This window comes from Mesoplodon mirus (genome assembly GCF_964341445.2).
Source record: "Mesoplodon mirus genome assembly, chromosome: 8".
NCBI classification, from domain to species: Eukaryota; Metazoa; Chordata; class Mammalia; order Artiodactyla; family Ziphiidae; genus Mesoplodon; species Mesoplodon mirus.
In genome coordinates, this window is record NC_138984.1 from 6,894,915 (window position 1) to 6,917,251 (window position 22,337).

At 45.2% G+C, this 22,337-nt stretch overlaps 1 protein-coding gene and 1 pseudogene across 5 annotated transcripts in view; both read right to left on the reverse strand.

The window, feature by feature from the left end:
- ATG16L1 (autophagy related 16 like 1) overlaps positions 1-21,402 on the reverse strand; it is a 46,110-nt gene extending 24,708 nt beyond the window's left edge. For 2 of the 4 annotated variants that reach the window (XM_082630666.1, XM_082630668.1), the window contains exons 1-10: positions 21,134-21,402; positions 17,502-17,595; positions 13,222-13,327; positions 12,433-12,506; positions 11,322-11,573; positions 7,621-7,686; positions 5,121-5,207; positions 4,393-4,449; positions 3,396-3,498; positions 599-704 (exon numbers count right to left, since the gene is read on the reverse strand). In XM_082630666.1, coding sequence (XP_082486792.1) covers positions 599-704; positions 3,396-3,498; positions 4,393-4,449; positions 5,121-5,207; positions 7,621-7,686; positions 11,322-11,573; positions 12,433-12,506; positions 13,222-13,327; positions 17,502-17,595; positions 21,134-21,248 — 1,060 coding nt within the window. In that variant the 5' untranslated portion in view covers positions 21,249-21,402. The remainder of the gene's footprint in view (positions 1-598; positions 705-3,395; positions 3,499-4,392; positions 4,450-5,120; positions 5,208-7,620; positions 7,687-11,321; positions 11,574-12,432; positions 12,507-13,221; positions 13,328-17,501; positions 17,596-21,133) is intronic. The other 2 variants (XM_082630669.1, XM_082630667.1) reach the window with 2 other exon arrangements.
- On the reverse strand, positions 9,279-11,311 carry LOC309809524 (large ribosomal subunit protein uL22-like; annotated as a pseudogene). Its single transcript has one exon. The product of its transcript is annotated as a large ribosomal subunit protein uL22-like (transcript).
- Positions 21,403-22,337: the final 935 nt, after the last annotated feature.

Here is a 22,337-nt window from a genome sequence, read left to right on the forward strand (position 1 = left end):
CACTAACTCTCATTTCCTGTTTTAATGCCATCCCATTTTGAGTACTCTGAGGTCATTCCTGAAACAATGTCTAATCAAAGAGACTTCAGTCTTGATTTTAGAATCCTTGTCCAATAAGCTATTTGTTAAATACATTTTCCTAGATGATACACCCCTCTGTTTATTCTCAAGCTTAGATACGATGCCAGTCATTTTTTGCTAGGCTATGGCCACTGGCATTATTAAATGCATAAACCACAGCTTGATGTGTAATTTAATTGTAGAGTCCATGACTATAAGATTTTTTATTTTCCTTCTAAAACCTGTACTGTCTTGGAAGATTCCCTGGTCATTACGTATTTGAGAAAACACAAACGCTAACATATCTGTAACTCAACAGCATTCTCAGGTCTACTTGGAAACCCAGAGCAAACATCTACTTGGCTGTATCAGCTGTAAAGGATAACTGAGAGGGTAATAATGCTTTGGTCAGATGATGCCTCACACAAAATACTGTATGTTTCAAGAAGAGGAACAATTCAAAGACTGCGTGAAAGCAAGGCCAACCAGATGTCACCGACACAGCTTCTTTCTGTTTCTCACTCCAGCGAGATCTCACCTCCGAACACTTCCCAGAGCTTCACCCTCCGATCCATGCCTCCCGTGGCCAGGAGCCGGGAACCCGGACTGAACTGCACAGCATTGACCTCCCCATCATGAGCGTCCTGCAAGACAAGTGCCCTGTCTCAAACCCAACCCCTGTCATTCCCAAGAAGAAAGGGCGCAATACCGATGAACACTCTGGACCCCTAACCAAAGGTTAAACACCTGTCATTAAAGAGAGGACCCAATCACAAACTTGGGTTCCTAGCCCAGGGTCTCCTGATTCTATTATCATTAAATTCTTATAGTTACAGTTCTATTTTTTTAAACGCAGTGCAACCTTCTTAAAAAGCATTCAAAAATCTGTGTAAACTAATTGCCTAAAGTTTGTCTTTGCATTAATTTTCCTTCTTCTAAGAATAATGTAATTTCAATCTATACTGTACTATGACCTTAAGAGCTTAAAAGTAAGCCTATGGTTAACTGCCTCTTCTGGCCCAGACTGCATTAATACCACATGTTAAACTACGTATCAAATTAAGGTATAGCATGGCTTCTCGTGACTTTTTTTTTAAAAAAAAAGCCTTTTGTTTTTTAAAAAGCCTTTCTTTCGGTCTCCCTAATACGAATACATCCTGACATGAGGAGATGCCGGTCCCACTGCCACCCATCAGTGTTAGGAGTAGAATCCCAGGTAGTTCTTTCTGGAAACAACACGGTACTACGTGTACTAGCAGTGAGGCCTCTGCCAAGTTCCTTCACTTCCCAAAGCCTCAGTTTGCTGGTCTATGAAAATGGACTTCTGCAGGTTTCGTGAGCTAGGAATGTGCCCGACCATGACTCGGCCTTCGACAAAAGTAGCAGGTGTTATTTTGGCAGAACTTAAATTCTTCACAGGGAGATGTCTGAGAATGGCATCCATATTGGAACACATGATCTGAAAAGGCGGTGGCATTTGTGTTCAAGATGAGAAAGGAAACCAAGCACCCCATCCCAGAATGGGAAGAGAGAATACTAGACATGACTATAATCTCCTCTCTTAAAAGACCATGGATACTGAAATATTTATGAATGAAATACTATGAGATTTGCTTTAAGTTGCTCCAGCAAAAGTGTGGGCGTGGGGTGGGGGGCAGATAAGATTGGCAAACGTGACTGACTGAAGCCGCCCGACAGGAGGATGTCCAGGAAGTTCTTTTACTCTCTACTTCTGCTTATATTTGAAAATTTCCATAATCAAAAGCCAGGGGCGGGGGACCCTGCAATACATGAATTATAAATACTAGATCCATAAACCTGTCATCAATCACTTGCCTAAAAGGTCATTTTGGGAATACAAAATCTGATCTTCACATTTGCTTGGGACTGAAAAAGGTGCCTGAAATATTGAGAATGTGACTCATGAACTGACTGGAATATAAACATGATTTATTATTACTTTGCTTGATCTGCTTTCTCTCCACCCTCTCGTGTCCCAGTGCTGAAAAGCTGTCTGACAGGGGATCAAACTTTTTACCTCCATACAATTCCGTTTTCTTTGTAATGATACCTTTCTACTTTGGAGGTCTCAGATTGAAAACTTGAGATCATGCACCATCACAACCATGGCTGCCTCTCATCAATCTCCTGTACGGCCGGTTCTGTTGGATGCTTGTCAGCTGTGCACTGCTCACTCTCAGAAACACACACTGACAGAATCCCAAATTATCAGCTGCTCCATTACCCCATACACACAACTTAAATGTGACAGGAGGGAAAAAATGGGCTGCTGGGAGCTGAGGGCAGGGAAGGGAATGTGACATTAAGTGCAATCAGACCTTTTACCAATCATCATTGACCTCCGAGGTGCCCAGCCCTGTTAGAGAATCACGGGAGTGGAGCGGGAAGGGGCCTTAATGGTCCCCCGCCCAACTCCTCATCCACAGCAGGACTCTCTTTACAACGACCAAGGTGGCTAATCGCTCAGCCAGTTCACTGTATGGAAATAACCATTAAAGTTCCTCTCTACGCCTGGAACTGAAAGCTCCCCCCATATAAACTCCGTCCCACTTTTACAGCAAGCCTTTCTCTCCCCGAACATCAGCTCCTCCCACTCACCCCACGAAACCCAAGAGTTAACCCAACTATTTGGGCTTTGCTCTATTCTTCCATCCTCCACCCCATTTGCTAGCCCTGAGCCAGGGACTCTACAATTCCCCAGGCCGGTTGCATGTCCGCTCAATTACCCCAGCCAGGATCCGGATTATCCTTTAGTACTAGGACCCAGCTCCACACTCCAGCTGACAGCCGTGGTATCACAGTGGCTTCTGCCCAGGAGTGTCTCCGGCTTCCAGCTATGTGCTCCTAATGGTCAGAAGTCACATGGACCTGAGTATAATTTGTGAAGCCAAGAGCTGCCCTACTGACCTTCCAAAACAGACCAGTGACTAGAAACTCTAAATTGGAGCCAACTGGTGACAACAATTGCATGAATTATTCTCTAATTCCTCACCATCCCAAATTAGCTCTCCCCTTGCCCCACCCCCTCACGCTACCCATCCTCTCAGCCAGTCCTACATTACAGAGGGTGGCTGCAAATAAATTCTGTTCTCTGAAGAGAAGCAAAATACACTAAGTTTACTTACCTTATCAAAGCAATTTTGCTTTGCTTATCAAAATATAATCAATCCTTTCTATCAGACAGCCAACAGGTACAAAAGTTCCATATGAACAAAACAATAATAGAAAGCTTAGCTGCAGCAGGAGAAAGGGTCCTTTGTCAGGCTCTGTTTCTTTATGAAGCTTGGTGGGCTCTGGGGATAAATCATACTTACCAAGACACACATCGCAGTCGTTGGCACCCTCACTTCTTTACTAGAGCCAGGATGAGTATCCACGTTATCCTGGGGAACTGGAAAGGAAGACACAGAGCGCCTCCTAAGAAGTAACATAAAGGAAAACATCAGGATGGCACAGGCTTACTGTCCACCAGACTCTCAGAAGCGATTCAAAGACATCTTTTATCAATAGCTTCTCTTCCCTTCTAGACCCTCCAAACCACAGAACGATTCCCCAAATCAGAAGCAACCTCACTCAGTGACAACTGGAAAGACAGCCAGCACTTACCCGTACTCTCCCTTTCGCTCACTCACGGACTCCAAAACTCAACACTGAAAAGCAATCCTGAACAACTGCTGCCCCCGCCAACAAACAGCTACACATGTTCTCAACTTAATGTAACCGCTAGCTCAGAGGGAGCTCGTTGGTATTTTCATAAAACTATTTTCAGATGATTCCTATGCCTGGTTACAGTCATCCTCAGCGTACACTTGTGGTCAAGGTGGAGCTGAACACATGCCAAAAGAAAGAGCGACCAGGGCTTGATTACTGTACAGAGCTCAGCCGATTCGCCCGTCTCAGAGGGCAGACAGCATTCCTAGGAGCATGCAAAGCGTCCTGGTTATTAGCACACATACACGTGATGATTGGTGTAGTGAAGCAGTGATCGGCATAATTATCAACAACCCACACTTGCATGCTGGGCTAAGAGAGGATAATATTTTCACCTGGCAGCATCAGAAGAGTGATGTCCCAAAAGGGGAGACTCGGACAGACTAAAGGGTAAGGCCAGAGATCAGCACGCAGCGAGATTAAGAAAAAGGAAGTTGAGGAAAAAAGGAAGAAGCTAAATGAAAAGCTGAAATTAAGGCATCTGTATACTCTGCACTGAAATTCTGGCGCACGTTTAAAAAACGACAACAAATCATGTACATGTACTCAGGTATATTTATACACATATTAACAAGGAAAGGTGAAGGTTTTCTAACCTACCCAAAGATATTAGTGATAGAATCCAGAAGGCCTCCAGCAGGCTGCGAGAGTCGCTTACTAAAGAGGAGGGGAGGATAGGTTTAAACCTTAGAAACATTTTGCCCAAATTATCAATCAAAAACAGTCCACAACAGTACCTGGAAGTGTGTTTCCCAATGAGCTCCCAAACCCCAGCCGAGAGCCCCTCACAGTACTGAACCACCAGAAAGCACTGGGAAGGTAGGAGGGAAAACCCAGCCTTGAAGTTTCAAAAGAAATACGGTTCCCTAGCACTAAATTAACTTCCCTGGAAATAATGCTTTAGAGGATGAACTGTCTAAGTGACCTAATGACAACTTCTAGTGGTTAATGACCAATCCCATTCTTTTCATCCTGTTTTGGCAAATTAAAAAAAGAAAAGAAAAAATATCCTGGAGCCCTAGTAAGAATTAAGCAGTACGATCTAAACAATCACCCTGCCTAACAAGGTCCATCTTTCAGAAAGCCACTGCACTTTTTTTCTGCTTCTCTTCACAGCTGGTGGTGGCACTAAGGGACGGCTAGCCTCCTATTAAGCAGAGGCGACCCAAGAAAGACGGAGACACCCTGGAGCCCACGAGCCCCACGGCTGAGCGGGCAGGGCTGCATGTTCCAGCTGGGGGCGCCGCACCGTTCCCTGGCCCCGCCCACAAGCATGCTGCCGGGCGGCTGCTCGAGCTCTCCGCCCCTGGCACAGCCCGTCTACTCACGTGGCTGCTCTGCTGACGGCCCGCACCGGAGAGGCCTCCTCAGCGTGATCGGAGGTTTCATCCACAAGGACTTCAATGTCATCATCCCTGGAAAGAAGGGCAAGAGGCTGAGTCTTTGATTCTGCTGAACAGGAGCTTTGTGATGAGTCTGCTCTGCAAAGGCCGACACCAACACCATTTCCTAATCACACACGGCCTACGTGACTTGGCTGTGACAGAGGCAGTCAAGGCTTCTCTGGAGAAAAAGGAGCTGCTGTCTGAGCAATAGCGAAGAAACAATCTGTTCAAGTCAAATCCAGAATTCCAACTGAAAATAACTTTAGAAGTGAGCTTTTGCTCTTTTTAGGTCCAAACACAGCTCCCACTTGGAAAGCAATGAAATAGTGGCTTATTAAGCCTATGATCACATAACCAGTACTAAGGTAGATTTTTCTCATCAGAAGGCTGGTTTGTAGCTAAAGGGCTCCCGCATGCCAAAAACTGGAATGCAGCACTCACCACGAAACAGTTCCCATGAGACGGGCTGAATAACACAGAGGACAGCTAGGGGCAGCTATGGTGTACAAGAAAATGCCAGGATAGGGAGAAGATTCAAGTCAATAAGAAAATGGACTGCTAAAAGGGCAATGAAGTCAACGGGTACATAAACAACCCAGTTCTAAATATTACTTTAATAGTAAAAGACGGGAAAGCAAAATCTAAACATAATTCATTTTTGACTCTAGGTATTTGAGGCTTATGTTTAAGCATAACTCTGGGTATTTGCTGTTTCTGACATTTTAGAGAGTCCATTATACTACACATGAGATAGTCAAGTCACAGGCCCATGCTCCTTTGCTGGTGTTTATCCCACCAGATGCAAAGCTCCTCTGGAATTCCCCTTCCTCCCTGTTTTCCTGGTTGCAGGGAAGGCAAGTAATTATTTTGGTCTTAATGACCTCCTACCGAGTTGCGATCTTCATGGAGAAGTAAAATAATAAAATCTAATAACCCAAGACTTTATTACCAAATGTTTGGATTCATAAGAACTTGAGAGATTTTTCCACAATTAATTATCTGGATTATGTAAATATATACTTCAGAACTTGTTACCAAGTAAGTTAAACCAAGTTCAAGTAAATTTATTTTCCTTGGCTATTGATTCTAGGGTCCCGTGTAACTGAACCCAGTCTTGGCCAGGATTAGAGGAGAACAAAGGCGGGCCTGAAGACAGAGAACAGGCTGGGCTTTCTTCTCTTCTCAGTTGTGGTCTGCGGGTCACTTGTGTCCGCCCAAGGGTAACAACAGAACAGCAGAGATGGCAAGAGTAACGAACGTGAGCGGAGCCTATGTAAATGGTTTGTTTAAGATAGAGCTGCATAGTTATAAAGGTACTTGGAACAGTGCAAAGGCCCAGGACCACGAGAAAATACCAGCATCTGGTAACGCGTTATCAAAACCTTTCAAAGGTGTTAATGTCCTTTCACCTAGAAACTCTACTTTTAGGAAAGAACAGAGATTAAGAACAGGCCTTTATAGTCAGACACCCTTAGGTTTCCACCCTGTCTCTGCCATTTCCTTTGTGATTTGGGGCAGGATGCTGGACCTTTCTACACCTAGTCACCTGTTTATGCTGGCCAATAAGAGGCAGACAAATAATGCTTTTATAAGCTGTTATTTTTAAGGAACCAAATCTCATTTCCAGGTCAACTATTTAGCTACTTTGTAGCTTTGGGCAAATACACCTGAGATTCATTTTCTACATGTGAACAGTACAGAAATTATGCACATAGGCTACATCTAAAGCAAAGGCTTGGTATGAGATTTGTTTTCTTATAAATCAAGACCTTTGTCTGGCAGATGACTCCTGAGTGAATTTAAACCACTCCCCTCCATTTACAAGGAAGCAAGCAACATTTAAAAAAATAGAAGATCCTAACTCTAACACTATATTCCAGAATCTATTTCAATGAGGGAGAAGACCCCACATCCTGAACCAGAGCAAAGGGAATTTAGTCACTAAAATACCCACTGCTCTGAAAACAAAGCTTCAAATCTCAGGGAAGACCCTCCACCCAATTCCAGATTAGGAAAAACTCCATATTGACGCAATTGCTTTTGTTCCAGGAGATCCCAGTTTTTACTTAGGCTTCAAAGGTTTGCCCAAGCTCCACTTGAAGCCACAAACCAAGAAGAGAGCAAGAGACAGAACCCCAGCCCAGCATCACACTGCAACAGCTCCAACCAGAGGCAGAAAACAGGTCGGTCTCAACAGGAAAACAGCGAGGCTGTCACTGGTTAAGGGTGGAGGAAGTCAGAATTCACACTCACAGCTAATGAGTATAAACTGGAACAACTTTCTGGAAGGTAATGGGTGTTTTTTATTTTCTGCCCTAAGTCTTTTCGTTTTCCTTCTACATTTTGTAAAATGGTTTTATAGAAACAGAATATTATAAGACTATTTCAAAATAGCAAATCAAATTACTACAAGCAAAGTTTTGATTTGTACATCTCTACTCACTGCTCAGCTGGGAGAGGTTCCTTTGCTGCTTCTGCGAGCTCCTTCTGCAGCCGGGCTTGCCGCCTCCTATTTAAAAAAAAAAAAAAAAGCCCACTATTTATGTCTACTTAAAGAAAGCATGGGGTTTTGGCTCTCAAAAAAACCACTAGCAACACATTTGAATATTCAATGCACTTAAAGTAACAACTACCCTAGATACCCGAAGTCCCAAATCCACAACTGTAACTTCAGCAAGGATCCTATTATAATGGATTTCAGAGCAAAGCCCTAGGAGGGATTAGAGAGAGCAGTGAACCAACAATGGAGAAGCCTGCCTGTGGGGACCCAGGGCCTCTCAGGACAGAAACATGCATCAGGTTTATCCAGGGTTAGTCATGGTCGAGACTTAGTTTTCTGAAGTAAACAGTCTCACACTAACATATCAAGAGCATGAATAGTAATAAAAATTTACTTGTACCTGGCACGGTTTTATTATTTTACAGAATTTAACTCATTTAACACTTATAACAAACTTTTTGAGGTTAAGTACTATGACTCCCATTTTATAGACGAGGAAACTGAGGTATTGTGAGATTCTTGAGTCATCAAAATGTACAAGGCTTCAGTTTACTAGGGCTGGACATGCAAGTCCTGGCTGCAGCAAAATTTTAATGTGGTCAGCAGTCGCTTCCACTCTCTCCCCTCTCAGGACCATTTCTGTCTTTCCTTCCCAAGTCCTCAATTCAGGAGCTTCCTAACCTTTAAACTTGGTCTCCCTCTCTTTTCCATGGCAAGTTCACCTCTATCTGTCACTTTTGCCCTCGCTGTGGAGGACCCCCAACCCAGAACTCTAGCACTGCTACCGAGCTCAGGTCAAGAGTTCTGCTGGAATTTTTAAATTTTTTTCTAAATTAAAAAACAACTTTTCTAAGTTTTTAGAAAAGTTTCTACCATAGTGATCATTCTCAAAATAGGGCAAAGGCCTGCAGGTGGCACATCAGAATCTGGGATGGGATGAGGCTCTAGCTTGAAAGAGTGCCTTACACTCTTAATCTTATACCTTGAAGATGAAGAGTCAGTTTTACAGGACAAGTGACAAAAACTACAGGTTAACAAATTTTTCTTAGCTGGAATAGATGACCTATAAACTGTCTTTGAGGGGAAAGCAGAATCCCGGTGCGGGGTGTGTAACACTCCTCTAAAGGAAAGGCACCTGTCTGCAAGGAGTAAAAACACCTGCAGCCCAGCCTTCATTACAACAGCAGAAACGTCCTTCTTTCATGCTGACAGCTTCTTACACAGCAGCCACGGTGCCTGCCTGTGGGGACACACCCCAGCCTTGCGAGGGAGACGGAACACAAGCAGCTATTTCAAAAAACAGTGCTCCACTATGACCCAGGTAAACAAAAGCTGCTAGGAGAGGAAGGACATCTAATCTGGGAAATTGGCAGAAAGGGGGGAGGCTTCTAAGAAGGAGGAACTAGTTGAGTCAAGTAACGAAAAGAATCCCCAGGTCCCACACATGTAATCAGATGGTAATACGTGCAATGGTATATTCCTAGGAAAGCATTCCAAAGGACGGAACAAGGGCAGGATGTAATGTGCCTCACCCCCCATTTTCACTAGAAAGTTTGGGTTGTTCTTGTCCACGGTGATGATCAAGGGCTCTCCCTCTGCATAACCACACGCCTGCCCACTTCTCCCTCAGGCAGGCTCTCAGCCCGGAGCCCAATGACTTCCAGGGAACCCCGGTGTCCTTACCACCCCTAAGCTGCCTAAGAGCTCCACATGCAAGCCACAGAATTTTACTTAAACATGAGACAGAAAGAATATAAGGACAGCTCACTTTTTCTTCATACAAACTTAAGACATATATATATTTTGAAAAGACTTTGCAAAATCCCACTGTATGAAAATATCACAATTTCTTCCCCCCACCAAGGGATATACCGCTTCTAATTTTTCACTACAGTGAATAATGGACTATCACAAAATCGTACTTGTGAACAAACCTCATCACTCAGGATGAAGTCCAACAAGTGGGAACCATTTTCAGATGCCTGCCATCCCCGGGGCCCTCCAGGGGTTGCTTAGAGAAGCAGCCTTCACATCAGCAATGTGAGAGGCCCGTCCCACCTTCCTCCCCACAGTCCTTTTTACCAGATTCACTGAGCTCGTCCACTTCTTTTATGAACTATCTATGCTTTACATCCCTCTGTCTGAATGCTCACCTGTTCCTTACTGACTCTGTACTAAGGATATATATTTTATAATAGCATAGCCTATTTGCTTGTTTTATAGTGTTCTTCGATGTTAAGAAACCTACAATTTTTATACAGTCCATTCTTTATTACCATTACTTTTTTTTTTTTTTGGTGTTTTTTCTTCACTTTTATTTGCATTTATTTTTTGCGGCATTTATTCCCGGGCCATAAATTTTTGTTTCTTCAGTTTCTTCTGGGATATCATTTTCTTCTGGGCAACCTCCCCTTCTGGTTTAGGAACAATCTGTTCTTTTTCAGTAAGGATCATCTCAGTGTGGCAGGGAGAGCTCATGTATGGGTTGATCCGACCATGAGCTCTGTAAGTCCTGCGCCGCATCTTGTGGGCTTTGTTCACCTGGATGTGCTCAATGACCAGAGAATCTACATCTAAGCCCTTAAGTTCAGCATTACTCTGCGTTTTTGAGCATGTGCAGTAAAAATTCAACACTCTTTTTGGGCCACCAACCCTGTGTCCAGCCCCACTATTTGGCCTGGGTACACCTACCAACTCCACCACTGTAACGACGGAACGGCACACGTTACTTCTTTAAAGTGACATCCTTCAGACACTTGGTGGTTTTTCGGATATGCATACCCTTAATGGCCTGGGCAGTTTCACAAGTGTTCTTAAAGTGAACATGAAGATCTGAACCTCTTGACTTGCATGATTTTGTGGGGTTTTCTGGGTCAAGTGAATAGCAAACCATTTTTAGAGGTCACCTCAGGCCGCTTACTGGAAAAGCTACCATTACTTTTAATGTTTAGAAAGTCCTCCAATACTCCTACTTAGGAATTTTTCATAAAACAAACAGCAGAGAGTGACATTTTTTACTTCTACCTTTTGGTTTCCGTTTTTACACAGATTTCGAAATCTTTTTGCACATATTATTTGGTAAGATTAGGGCTCTTTGTTATTCTTTAAGGCTCTTTCCTATTCCATGTATTTATTCTTTTAGATAAACTACAATAATCTTTTCAAATTCTAAACTACTGATGTGGGGATTTAAAATAAAATGTTCTAACCTTTTGAACTCATTACCAGTGAGGCTGGTCTTCTTGTACACTAGCCAGATCAGAGTTTTTGCTATGGGTTGGAATAGTTTTACAAAATGGGGTGGCGGGGGTGGGGTGGGGGTGGGATTATAAGCATTTTCTAATTCTGGTTTAATTTACACTGTTCAAGAACTAGTTTTTCTTCTTGAAACACGGAAAGAATTCGCTGGCAAAAACAGCAATGGGCCAAAGCCCTTTTGGGAGGTAATCCTTTGCTCAGCTGTAAGAGTGTTCTTATAAATGCAAATCTCTTTTACACCCACCACCACTATTTCTAATTTTGTTAGTGCTTCCTGGTGCCCCCACCCTGTGGTCAGAGCTGCCAGGTTGGTTTCTTTCTTTTCTAAGAACTAGGTTCGACTTTATTAAACAATGGAAATCACTGACTGCCGATTCATCTCCCACCTCGAATCCTTCTCATTCTCTGCATTTAAGCGATTAGCTTCCTGGGCTTTCTCAGCCATCCATCTGGTGACCAGCTCCTGGTTCTCCTCAGTAGTCTTCCTCAGTTTCTCCTCCAGGGCAGTGAAAGTGATCTGCAGGGCATCATATTCATCCTTCAGGGTCTGGTTGGCTCTTTCAAGGTCCTGAAGCTTAGTGCGTAGTTCCAGGCACTCGGTCTCGAGATCAGAGATGGTTTGCAAGCATTCTGCGATTCTGAAAACACGACGGGAGAGGGATACTGCACAAGAGCTGTGTGAGCTTGGGCACCAACAATGACCTCAGCCATCATAGCAGGCACCTCACTTGGCCAAGCCCAGCCCCAGGGGTTTACAGGACAATCCCATTAATGGAGAGGAAACACCTAGGGCAAAATTCATCCAGACTATGAATGACTAGTTAAAGTACCTTTCAGAAAAGCAGGATGGGAAGGAAGAGGGAGCTTTTGATGCTGAAATAGCATAGTAATGGGAGATTAAAAGGAGGCTGGGTATCTTGTGCATTCCATCCTCTCTACCACTCACTGAGTGTGAACGCCTGAGCAGGCTCCCCACCTTTCTAAGCCTCTAGAGAGCCCTCTCTGCAGAGTAAGGGAAAAGGCACAGATGAAACCCAGGCTCCCCTCCAGCTCAAAGATCCTAGGATTTGGAGTCCGTTTATCTTGTCCGGTAGCCTTCTCCCAGATCAAGAACAACCCTGCCCACAAACTCATCCCCGTTCCCAATGGCCAGGCACTGGGCTATCTTGGTCCCATCCCCACCACAGAAGACACCTGCTCCCCCAGGCAACGGCCATGGGGAGAACTGTGAATGCCTCAGGGACACTTCCAAGAGCGAAGCTGACTTCTCAGGGATGTGCTGGGGCCCTGGAGGACAGAGGGCACTCTTCTTGCCTTTTCCATCCTCAGTGGGTAGAAAAGGACCCCAGGCTATGTATGCACAGAAACGAAACTTGTGCTGAGCCCAGTGTGGCTACCGTTTGCCACCGATCACCACTGGCCCCGCTCACGAGAGTACAGTGAAACAGGGAGTGAGATCCCACGACCAGTCCCGAAGGCAGCGTGCTCTCTACTCACTTGGCTTCATTCATCTGCATCTCCTTGTCCTTCTGCTGCATTTGGTTATTCAGGTCAATCACCAACTGAGCTAACTGGGGGTAAAGAAGAACACTTTCATAAACAAGAGATTTTAGGACCTCAGTTGGAAACTCATAATTGCAGGTTACTTTAAAGAAAAAACAGGTGCCTGTGCGGTGGGGCCAAGGCACCAAGAAGAAACGAGCTGGGTGGCCGAGAGGAGAAGGGCCAGCGGGGCTGCGCAGGGGCACGGTGTGCGCTTTCCCTGTTGAAGGCAGCCTTGGATAGACGAGCAACGCTCCAGGTGACTGCCAGGTTCCTGCTGAGAACGCCTGGCTACCCCTCCACCCCAGCTACCTTTTCCGACTCTTTAGCTGATAATCAATTCAGCTGAAGTGATGGTAAGTTGCACTTTTTCATAACTTGCCATTAGGCCACCACCCAGCGTAAACACAGCCCAGGACTTGATTCTTCCTAATGAATTTTTCTGAAATTGCAGGTTTCACGCTTTATGAAGGTATTAGTTAAGACTTTCAGTCAATCAAGGAGTAAGCTTCTTTCTATGTTTCTCCACTTATACCTTTCATGCCATCTTGGAGCATGACAACCTGGTTGTTATCTCAATGGCTTGCCCACCTATTGACAGAGGTCTCACATCTTTTCTGTTGTTTCATTCCCACAGACAGAGCTGGTGATGCTGTTTGTAGCCAGGATGGCTGCAAATTCCAGTGGGAGTGCCTGCCCCACCCCCCGACCCCCAAGACAGACGAGGAGAGGAGCTATCTTTACCTCCCCACGTTTCTTGTGTAATTCAGTCAGTTCTTCTTGGTGTTTAATCCTCAGCTGGGCCATTTCTTGCAGCTGACTATCATTCCATGCACCATCATGTCCAGGACTAAATGCCCCAACCAGGCAGATGAAGAGAACGTGCAAACAAGAGAAAAAAAATCAGACCCAGACCCCTTCAATCAGGCACTGCAACAATAACTTTAGAATTTCAAACCTGTACATGACAACATAGCCAAGAGAGAGTTCAGTTCTCCAGGCCAATAGAGTTATAAGTCACTACAAACCTGAAGTAGAAAGTAGGAGATATGAGACACAGGGTAAAACCAACCAACCACAACCCATACCACCAGCTGCATCAGGAATAAAGGATGGGTTCCGGAATAAAGTTCAGGTAAACGGGGAGGAGACAACAAGGTCCACTCACCCGACAAGTATCTGAGTGCCAGCTCTGTGCTAGGCACTGTTTTGGTGCCTAGCGGGGAGAAGGCAGGGAACAGGAAGCTCTACAATCAGCTAAGAGTAGACAGACAACAAACGAGTAGATGGATGGAGTCAGGTGGTCAGATGTGCTGTGAAGAAAAACTAAGCAGTGTAAAGAAGGGAACAAAGCGACAGGGCTCCTGTTCCATGTTGGGTAATCAAAGGCATCCCGAGAGGTGACACTTGACTGAAGACTGGAAAGAGTGAGGAATAAGCCATGCGGGCCCGGGGGCGGGGCCCTGTGAGTAGAGGGAACGGCAAGTGTTGGAGAGGCTGGGGGCAAGTGTGACCGCAGCGCCCGGAGCAGTGGGAGCAGGGAGGATCGGGGAGGCCACGCAGAGCCTCACAGGCCCCCAAGGACTGTGGCATTTCCTATGCATGACTGGAAGCCGCCGAGGGTTTTGAGCAGCGGAATGACTTACGTTTTGAAAGGATCACTACAGTTGCTGGGTGGAGAGCACACTGCAGGGGTTAAGGGCAGAAACAGCGAGACCAGTCAGCAAGCTATTACATATTCCAGACTCAGAAAGTGCAGATCAGGACAAGGTGACGGCAGCGGAGGCGGTGAGACGTGGTCAGATCCTAGCTAGATCCACTCTGGAGAGACTGCAGGACTTGCCTTTGAATTGGTTGTAGGGAATGAGAGAAAGACAGGAGTCGAGGATGACTCCAAGGCTCTTGGCCTGAGTGGCTGATCAAAGGTAGGTGTCACCTACTGAGGCAGAAGGACTGGGGCAAGAGGTCGGGGGAGGCCTGAAGAGTGAGTTCACCGTGGACATCCAAGTGGGCATGTCAAGTGGAAATTGCATATTGTTAAGAGTCTGAGCTTCAAGTAAAGAGGTCCAAGCTGGAGGCTGACATACAGAAGGTGTCAGCAAACAGATGTATCTAAAGCCATGGACGGAGCTCAGGCCACCTCGAGAGTCAATGGAATTTGGGAAAGTTCGCAGGCGTTTGCATACTATCTCAGAAATAACAGCAGGTGAACAGAACTGTGGATTTGTAATTCAGGAGAGGGGTCTTGGCTGGAGCTACAAGCGTAAATTATCAGACTACAGTGAGTAGCTGAAACCACTGCCCAGGGAAAGCACACAGCTGGAGAAAAGGAAGATGGCTGGCAAACTAGGATGCCACCATCTGAAGCGGGGGCGGGGGCACTATCTCTTCCCAATGACCGATAAGAAATAAAGAGGGAAAAGGCAGCAGAATGATGCTCCCTCCTAAATCTACCCTCCATCTCTAAAAGCATTTTTCTTACATGCTCTAAGATACACTAATACTGCATTCTTTGAGGCAACATAGTGCTTCCCCAATCTTGGCCCATGAACTAGAAGCCAAGAGACTAGAAAGCGGCACATACCTTCTAAGAAACCACCCTAAATTAGGCAGAAGAAGCAACAGGCCTGGGTGGTTGATTGCATATGGGGATTAGAAGGAAAAGAAATAATTTTTATCAAATCCCCTTATTTTAATGCAAAGCAATGTGAAATATGCAAAACATAAAACTAGTCTGTTCCTCCAAGGAGCTGAAGAGAATCCTGAGAAACGGCAAGGATACAGGGCACTCATTCCTCTGCTCAAAGCCTTTTACCACTTCCAATTTTATTCACAATAAAATAAAAGTCAAACTTCTTACAAAAGCCCAATAACAGTGCTTCACTAAGCAGAAAAAAAAGAATCACCTAGACAGTAGGTTTTAACAGATTCTTGGGCCCCATCCCAGAACGATTCATCAGGTCGATGAAGAAAAGGGTCAATTATCTGCAGTTCTAACATGCTCCCGGGTGTCTCGGATAGTTCACAAGGACTGAGTAGCCACTAAAGCGGTGGTTCTTATATGTTAGAGGTCATCAGAATCACCTAAAGCGTTCTTAAAACAAGACTACTGGGCGCCACCCCTAGAGTCTCTGAAACAGGAGCTCTGGGGTGAGGCCCAACATTCTGCATTTCTAACAAATCTCTGAGGTTGCGGTCTAGCAAGCATACTTAGAAAACTGTTGGAATCAACTATTTCCCAGGGATGAGTTCCACTTTGATTTATTCAGTAAGCAAAGGGATTAAAACACTTAAGAGAGGAGTCAGATAATTGATGAGATAAAGCTTTTTAAGCACAGTGTGTTTTAAGATTAATTCGAATGGGATGGGCAGGACTTGAGAGCCCAGCAGAGAGAGAAAGCAGTCAATTAGATCCCCGTCTTCTGTCCCAGTGCCTGGCTCACACTGTAGTCACAAAATGACTCAGTGAACGAGACCTCTGCCACAGTCTAGGAATGGAAGCATAGATAAGCAACGAAGCTGGTGGCACACAAATGCAAACCAAGGGACAGATGCACAGGACACTGTGGGCAAAGAATCAACAGGCCCAAGTGACTGCAAAGGGGGAGGGCCAGCACACCAAGGGAGAAAGGAATCATAGCTGACTTGTGGAAAATAAGGAGAGCATTAATAGAAACGAGGCAGTCAGGAAGAGGCCTGACTGTGAACACAAGTTTGCAGGAAGGATGGACTTCCAGTTAAATTACCACCCCAGTGATACTCAGTTAAAAGAATGTTGTATATTTATTTATTGTGCCTTTCCAAGCAAATGAGTTTCGCTGGCAGATAAAGGATGCAGGAATATAGTCACCAAGAGGCTAACCAGATAGAAATAAAATGTTTCAAGTTTTCATTTGACTGAATTTAGATGAAAAAGGGCGAAATGGATTCTCTACACCTAAAGTTGACCAGAACACAGCAACTAATATTTTAAATCCAGCAGAAGGCCTCCCAGGACCACAGCTAGGCACGATCTCCTGAATTGTTCTTAAGCAAAAATGGAACCTAGGCCGGGCCATCTGTTCCTCTTTCTACTCCGGTCTATCTGGAGACTACCTCGCCAGATGAGGAAACACGGATGGCAAGTAGTTAGCAGATATGGCTACAGGAGTAAATGAAGTAAGCTATACCCAGCATTTCTGTTTTTTTCCTAAAATCTTAACTTACTGTCAGCTTTGTTTTTACAATTGCTAAATGGTAGCTAATATGCAAAAAAGCTTGTAGATTTTAGAGCAATAATGGGTACTGTTCCCATACAAACCACAAAATTTAATATGCAAACGTGATGAACAAATGGAAAAGGAGGACAGTAAGACTCTAGAATGATTCCATTTAAGCCACTCTGATGAAGTATGGCTTTAAGGTTTTTTTGGACCATGACCCTCAAAAAGAGATAGTTTACATGAATGACCCAAGTAAAGATACTAAACTCCCCACCATGAACACATACTCACATATTTAGTGAAGCAGTACTTACCCTTCCTATAAAATGCAGATTTCTGCCTAATCTTTCTCAAAAAAAGTTTCTGCAACCCACTGGTTTGACCGCACACTAAGATACGTGGAAACAACATTGAACTAAAAAGGATCACATAGACCTGTAGCCCTTATGTTTACAGGCCAGTCAATCCTGTACTGACAAGATCTATGTAAATCTGCTCAAGAATGCTTACTTGTCTGATTATTTAGAAAAAGTGAACCCTGGCAGGCTACAGGAGGAACTGGCCTGGTTACTCGCCTTAAGCAATTTCTCAAGCTCACATGTACTGATGATGAGCCTTCTAGGTGGGTAGCTACATAGCTTCAAAAAACAAGTCAAATAGTTAGTTATTCGGCTTCAGAAGTTTTTATTTGAAAGGAACTGACAAAAAGTGGAGCACAAACACAGTACTTGGTTTGCTTCAAAATCAGGGAAGTGACAACTGAACTGAGACAAATTTCAATTAAAAAGGAGACACAAATAATACAGGATAGTTTCAGAATACCTTATCTCATGCCTGTTTGGTATGTCATGCTTTTCAGCTTGTAGCTTATGGGCCAGCACTGAATGAAGATCTGACTTTTCCAGCAACTTGTTATCTAGCAAAGAAAGAAAAAGTTATTACAACCCAGGTATGCTTTATTACTACTTAAGATCTTATAAAGATTTGGACCAAAGAAATAACCAGAAGATGACTGGGCACGTTTCACTTTTACGAGGTATCAAAGTACTAGGCACTGTACTTTACCACCGATTACAGCAATTGTCCAAACTCCAGGCACATGCACTCCTTAGACGCTTCCTGGCCCAAGCACAGGCAGCCCAGACAAAGGAACCTATGAAAAATCACTCCAAAACGCCCCCGTGCCCATGCTTTCTACTCCCACAGCTACCTGTTTCTACCCGGGAAAGAGGCAACAAACATACCAAAACACAATGGAAAAGTGAAGTGCTATGCACCTCTAAGTAAGAGAGGAAACCCTTACCTTATTATATTTGGAATTTTTTAAAAAAAAGTTTTAATGTGGATCATTTTTTAAAAGTCTTTATTGAATTTGTTTCAATATTGCTTCTGTTTTATGTTTTGGTTTTTTCGCTGTGAGGCATGGGGGATCTCAGCTCCCCGACCAGGGATCGAACCCACACCCCCTGCACTGGAAGGCCAAGTCTTAACCACCGGACTGCCAGGGAGTCCCTGGAATATTTAATCTAAGATCAGGGCACTAGGGATACAAATACAAACCAGAGTCCCTGACCTCAAGGAGCTAAAAAAGTGTAATGGGGGTGGGGGTGGGGTGGAGGTCAAGTATAAAAAGGAAGAGTGAACTTTTACTCATTTTCTCAGATAGTTTCACGGGTGAAGACGACAGACAGTCCAAGCAGAAGGTCTAGAAAGCTGTTCAGTAAGGGGCTAGAAATAAAAGTTTGCACCAACACATGAAAGGGCAGGATGAGAAATTCAGACCTCTTCTTACTGGCAACAGCGAAACACCAGATTTTAAAAGCAGGCAGTGACATGAACAGATATCAATTAGTAAGAAGTCAAAGGTTATTCTGAGGTTCCCTGCTCGTCCAACTGGGTGCAAGATCCTAACATGCCAGAGAACACAGGAGCAGGGAGCTCAAGGAAGAAAATGCGTCCTTGGAACTTAATAAATGTGACAGGGAACACAGTGCAGAAATTCAAAAGAAAAGTCAGGGCAAAAAATGACATGCATGCAGGGGGCCAGTGAGATCAGAAGTGGAAGGGGGTGCACAAAGCAGAACAAGAAAGTGACCACGGGAAACTTACAGAAAACCCACACCTGCCGGGGGCTTTCACAGATCCCAAACGTCTGAGATTAGCATTGCTTCACAGCAAACGTTGGAGAGGGTTTATGCTAGTGACTATACCTGTTAGAATAGCTTATCTTTCCTCTTAAAGAGTTGAGTCCTACTTCTTGATATCTAAAAATGGAAATCCTGGGCAGAAACAGAAACACTATCGTCATCAATATTAATTTAATAAATTAGCTCAAGAGAACAGGGAAGTGATTCCAACCTTGAATGTTCACCAGTGTCAAAGGGCTCTAATAAGATCTTCAAAATGTTACAGCTAGGTGCCCTGTGATATCAAAGACATGAGGTACTCAAGAGGGATCCTTCTTAAAAGTTCCTCTCACTCAAAGGCCACCTGCTGTCCCCATAGCCTCTTTTCATCTTTCTCTTCAGGCTCTGAGGCAGGACTGAACAGGAAACTCTGGTTGACTGCTTTGGGAAGCGAGGAATGAAGAGTGAGGCTGTTCCAGTCAAACTAGAAGTGATCTCCCAACTGTCAATCCCCTGCCTCAACTGCAGATTTTAACAGGCCAAGGTTGTCTTGCCCTCTTGCGCCTCCTCTCCTAGCTCCCGGGCATGCATTACTCACTATAGCTGTTTTAAGACGTGTTCCCTCTCCAGGACTGACCTGTCTTTCTGACTTTCCTCAAACATCCTCCACCCCTTCAAGATGTCCCTTTTCCAAGTGCAGAAAAACATTCAATTGTGTCAATGTGATTACAAGCACCTTCCATGTATAGACAATTACGCAGATGGCTTTCAAAGCACTTAAATGCACAGCACTGTGTTTATGAAGCAGGCAAGGCGGGCTTCACCCCTATTTTACAGATGCAGCAACCCAGACTCAGGTAAGTGAGGCTGGTAAGGGGAGTGTCGTCAGACCTCCAACCCAATTTGACTTTCAGTGTGTATTAGCTTTTAAAGAATAAGCATATGATGAAATACCCGATGACCTGAATTTATGTAACCCATGAGGAATCGTTTCAGCAAGGAGTTTCCGGTGCTTCTGGCTTTCTGAAAGAGCACTGGGCTGCCAGCCTCTTAACAGCGTAAGGAATTAGCACAGGAGTGGCACATTCATCATCCACTTTTCTCCCCATTTTAGTTAAGAGGATGGGCTCAGCGAAAGCAAGGAAGGCCGTTTCTTGGGGGACCCAATGAGAAAGGCAGAAGTGCAAAAAAGTCAGGAGCCATCAAGTCTGTGTCCAAATCCAGGCCCTGCCATTAATCTGCTGTACCTCCCCAGAGAAATGACCTAATCCCTCTCAGTCTCAATTTTCTCATTTGTATAAAGGGCAACAAGACGTGCTTCATAGAATTTTCGGAAAGATAAAGTGAAATGACACGTGCCAAATATTTACGAGAGCACTAAAGTTTGTCTCTACCTCAGAATTACTTGGGGATCATCAAGAAATACTGACACCTGTGTCCCACCTGTACTAATGGGGTTTCTTTGGTCTGGGATGTGCCCTGGGCTTTGTAATTTTTAAAAGATCCCCACCTGATTCTAATGTGCAGGTAAGTTCAGGAACCATAAATTTAGCACAATCAGAATTCAACAAAGGGCACCTACTATTACACTGAACTGCATCATCTACACGATTTGAGATTTGCAGGCTTACTTCAAGGGGTAGACGGAACCAGAGGTCCGAAGTGTGCCCCGTTTCTTCCCCCAAATGTGTCGTCAGTTATGGTAAAATGGGGCGGGGGGCAAGGAAATGCTCTTTAGAAGGCATCTAAGGGCACAAACATTTTTGTACTCAAATTGCAGCAGCAGGGGTGGGTGTGGGCCACAGTAAAGACTGTGACGTCCCAACTAAAAAGTACGTTAAGACTCAAGATGTGTAATACGTAATAGTCAAAGAACACCAAAGTGCAGGAAGAACAACAGATCTTCAGGAATGAAAGGCAAACAGTTCACCACACTCTGAAGACGACGGCAACGGAGCGAGTTACTGCTTAAAGTCAGTGCCCGTTTCAGTAACACGATGCCCGAAACAGGATGTTTCTGGAACCGGCCTATTTAAGTAACACAAGCATTGTGTGAGCTGCTGGGATTTACAAACACAGACGTGAACGGTGCCTGCCCGTGAAGAATACCCAACTGAAGAGGAAAACCCACCACAGTCGCACCCAAGGATAAAGTGAAAGAGGAAAAGATCTAAAAAGGCGTTTGGGGGTCCACGGCGCTGGGTACCCGGGGCGGCCTCAAGGCGCGCGGGCGGCGCGAGGGGCTCGGCCTCGGGTTCCCGCTGGCGCCCCGCACGCCTCGGCTGGGCCCGCCCGCCCGCCCGCTCCCGGGGCCCGCCAGCCGCTCACACTGCAGGATGATTTCTTCGAACGCCTGCCTCTGCAGCCGGTCCCGGCGCCTCAACTCCTCCGAGATGTGGCGCTTCCAGCGGGGGAAGACGGCGGCGCGGAGGCCCGACGACATGTCGCGCGCTGCCCCGGCGCCTTAGCGCCGCCGGTCCGCACGGGGTCTGGCGGCCGCGGCCCGCACCATGAGGCAATCAGCGGGCGCGGAAGGACCAGCAGCCCCAGGATTCAGGTCCACGCACAGGCCTCCCCCGATGCAATCCAGGACGGACTTCCGGTTCCTGACGGAAATGGCTTTGGACAGAGCCAGAAAGCCCGCCTCCTCATCCGACGTCTTACGCCACACGCACGCACGTGTCCGGCGCCGACTCAGGGCGCTGGCTGATGATAGCATCCCGAGGCCGGAAGTGCCGGCAGCAGAGATGTGGCCGCTAGGAGGCGTGCGGGCCACGCTGGAGGCTCGGCCTTGCGGGATCGGGGGCGGAGGAAGGAAAAGGCAAACGGGTGGCTTCCGCCCACCTGCTGTTTCCTTTGCTTGCTTTTCCCCGTTTTATATTTTCTTTCTTAGCCTGCCTCCCTTTTCTTCATGTCAGTTTACAAGCAGAAGTAAACTCCCCACATGGCAGCTGTGTGGCTATAGATGAGTGACAGCATCCCTAAGCCTCAGTTTCCTAATCTGTAAAATGGGGAAGATCCCTAAACCGGGAAGGAATGATACCTATCCCACAGGATTGTCGTGAGGATGAAAAGTAATAACCTATATAATACAAATCACACTGCGCCTGTACATAGTAAGCCTAACCTTACCTAGACACTTGGTATCCTTCGAAGTCCTAACCAAGGATTGGTTGCTTTAAGCAAGAGCAACCCACTGACCTTGGAAAAAGTTTTTTTTGCAATAAAGAAATGGAATGCAAAGAACCACTAAAGAAAATGCGAATAGATTAGCTATGTAAATCATTAGAAGCCTAGAAATTATCTATGACCTAAAAGTAAATGGGTCCTTAGGAGGTCATTTAAGGGTTAGGATACAAACAGGATTTTGAAAGAGAAAAAGGACAGTTTGCCAGTAGATGAAAGCGGAAGATGAAAGACAGACTCGGGAGAAGATGACATCTATCAACTCAGTAGAATGGGAAACCTTGGTCCGTAGTAGAATCATCTGAGTTCCATCTGCATTTAACAAGTTAGTAAATTTATTGCATGA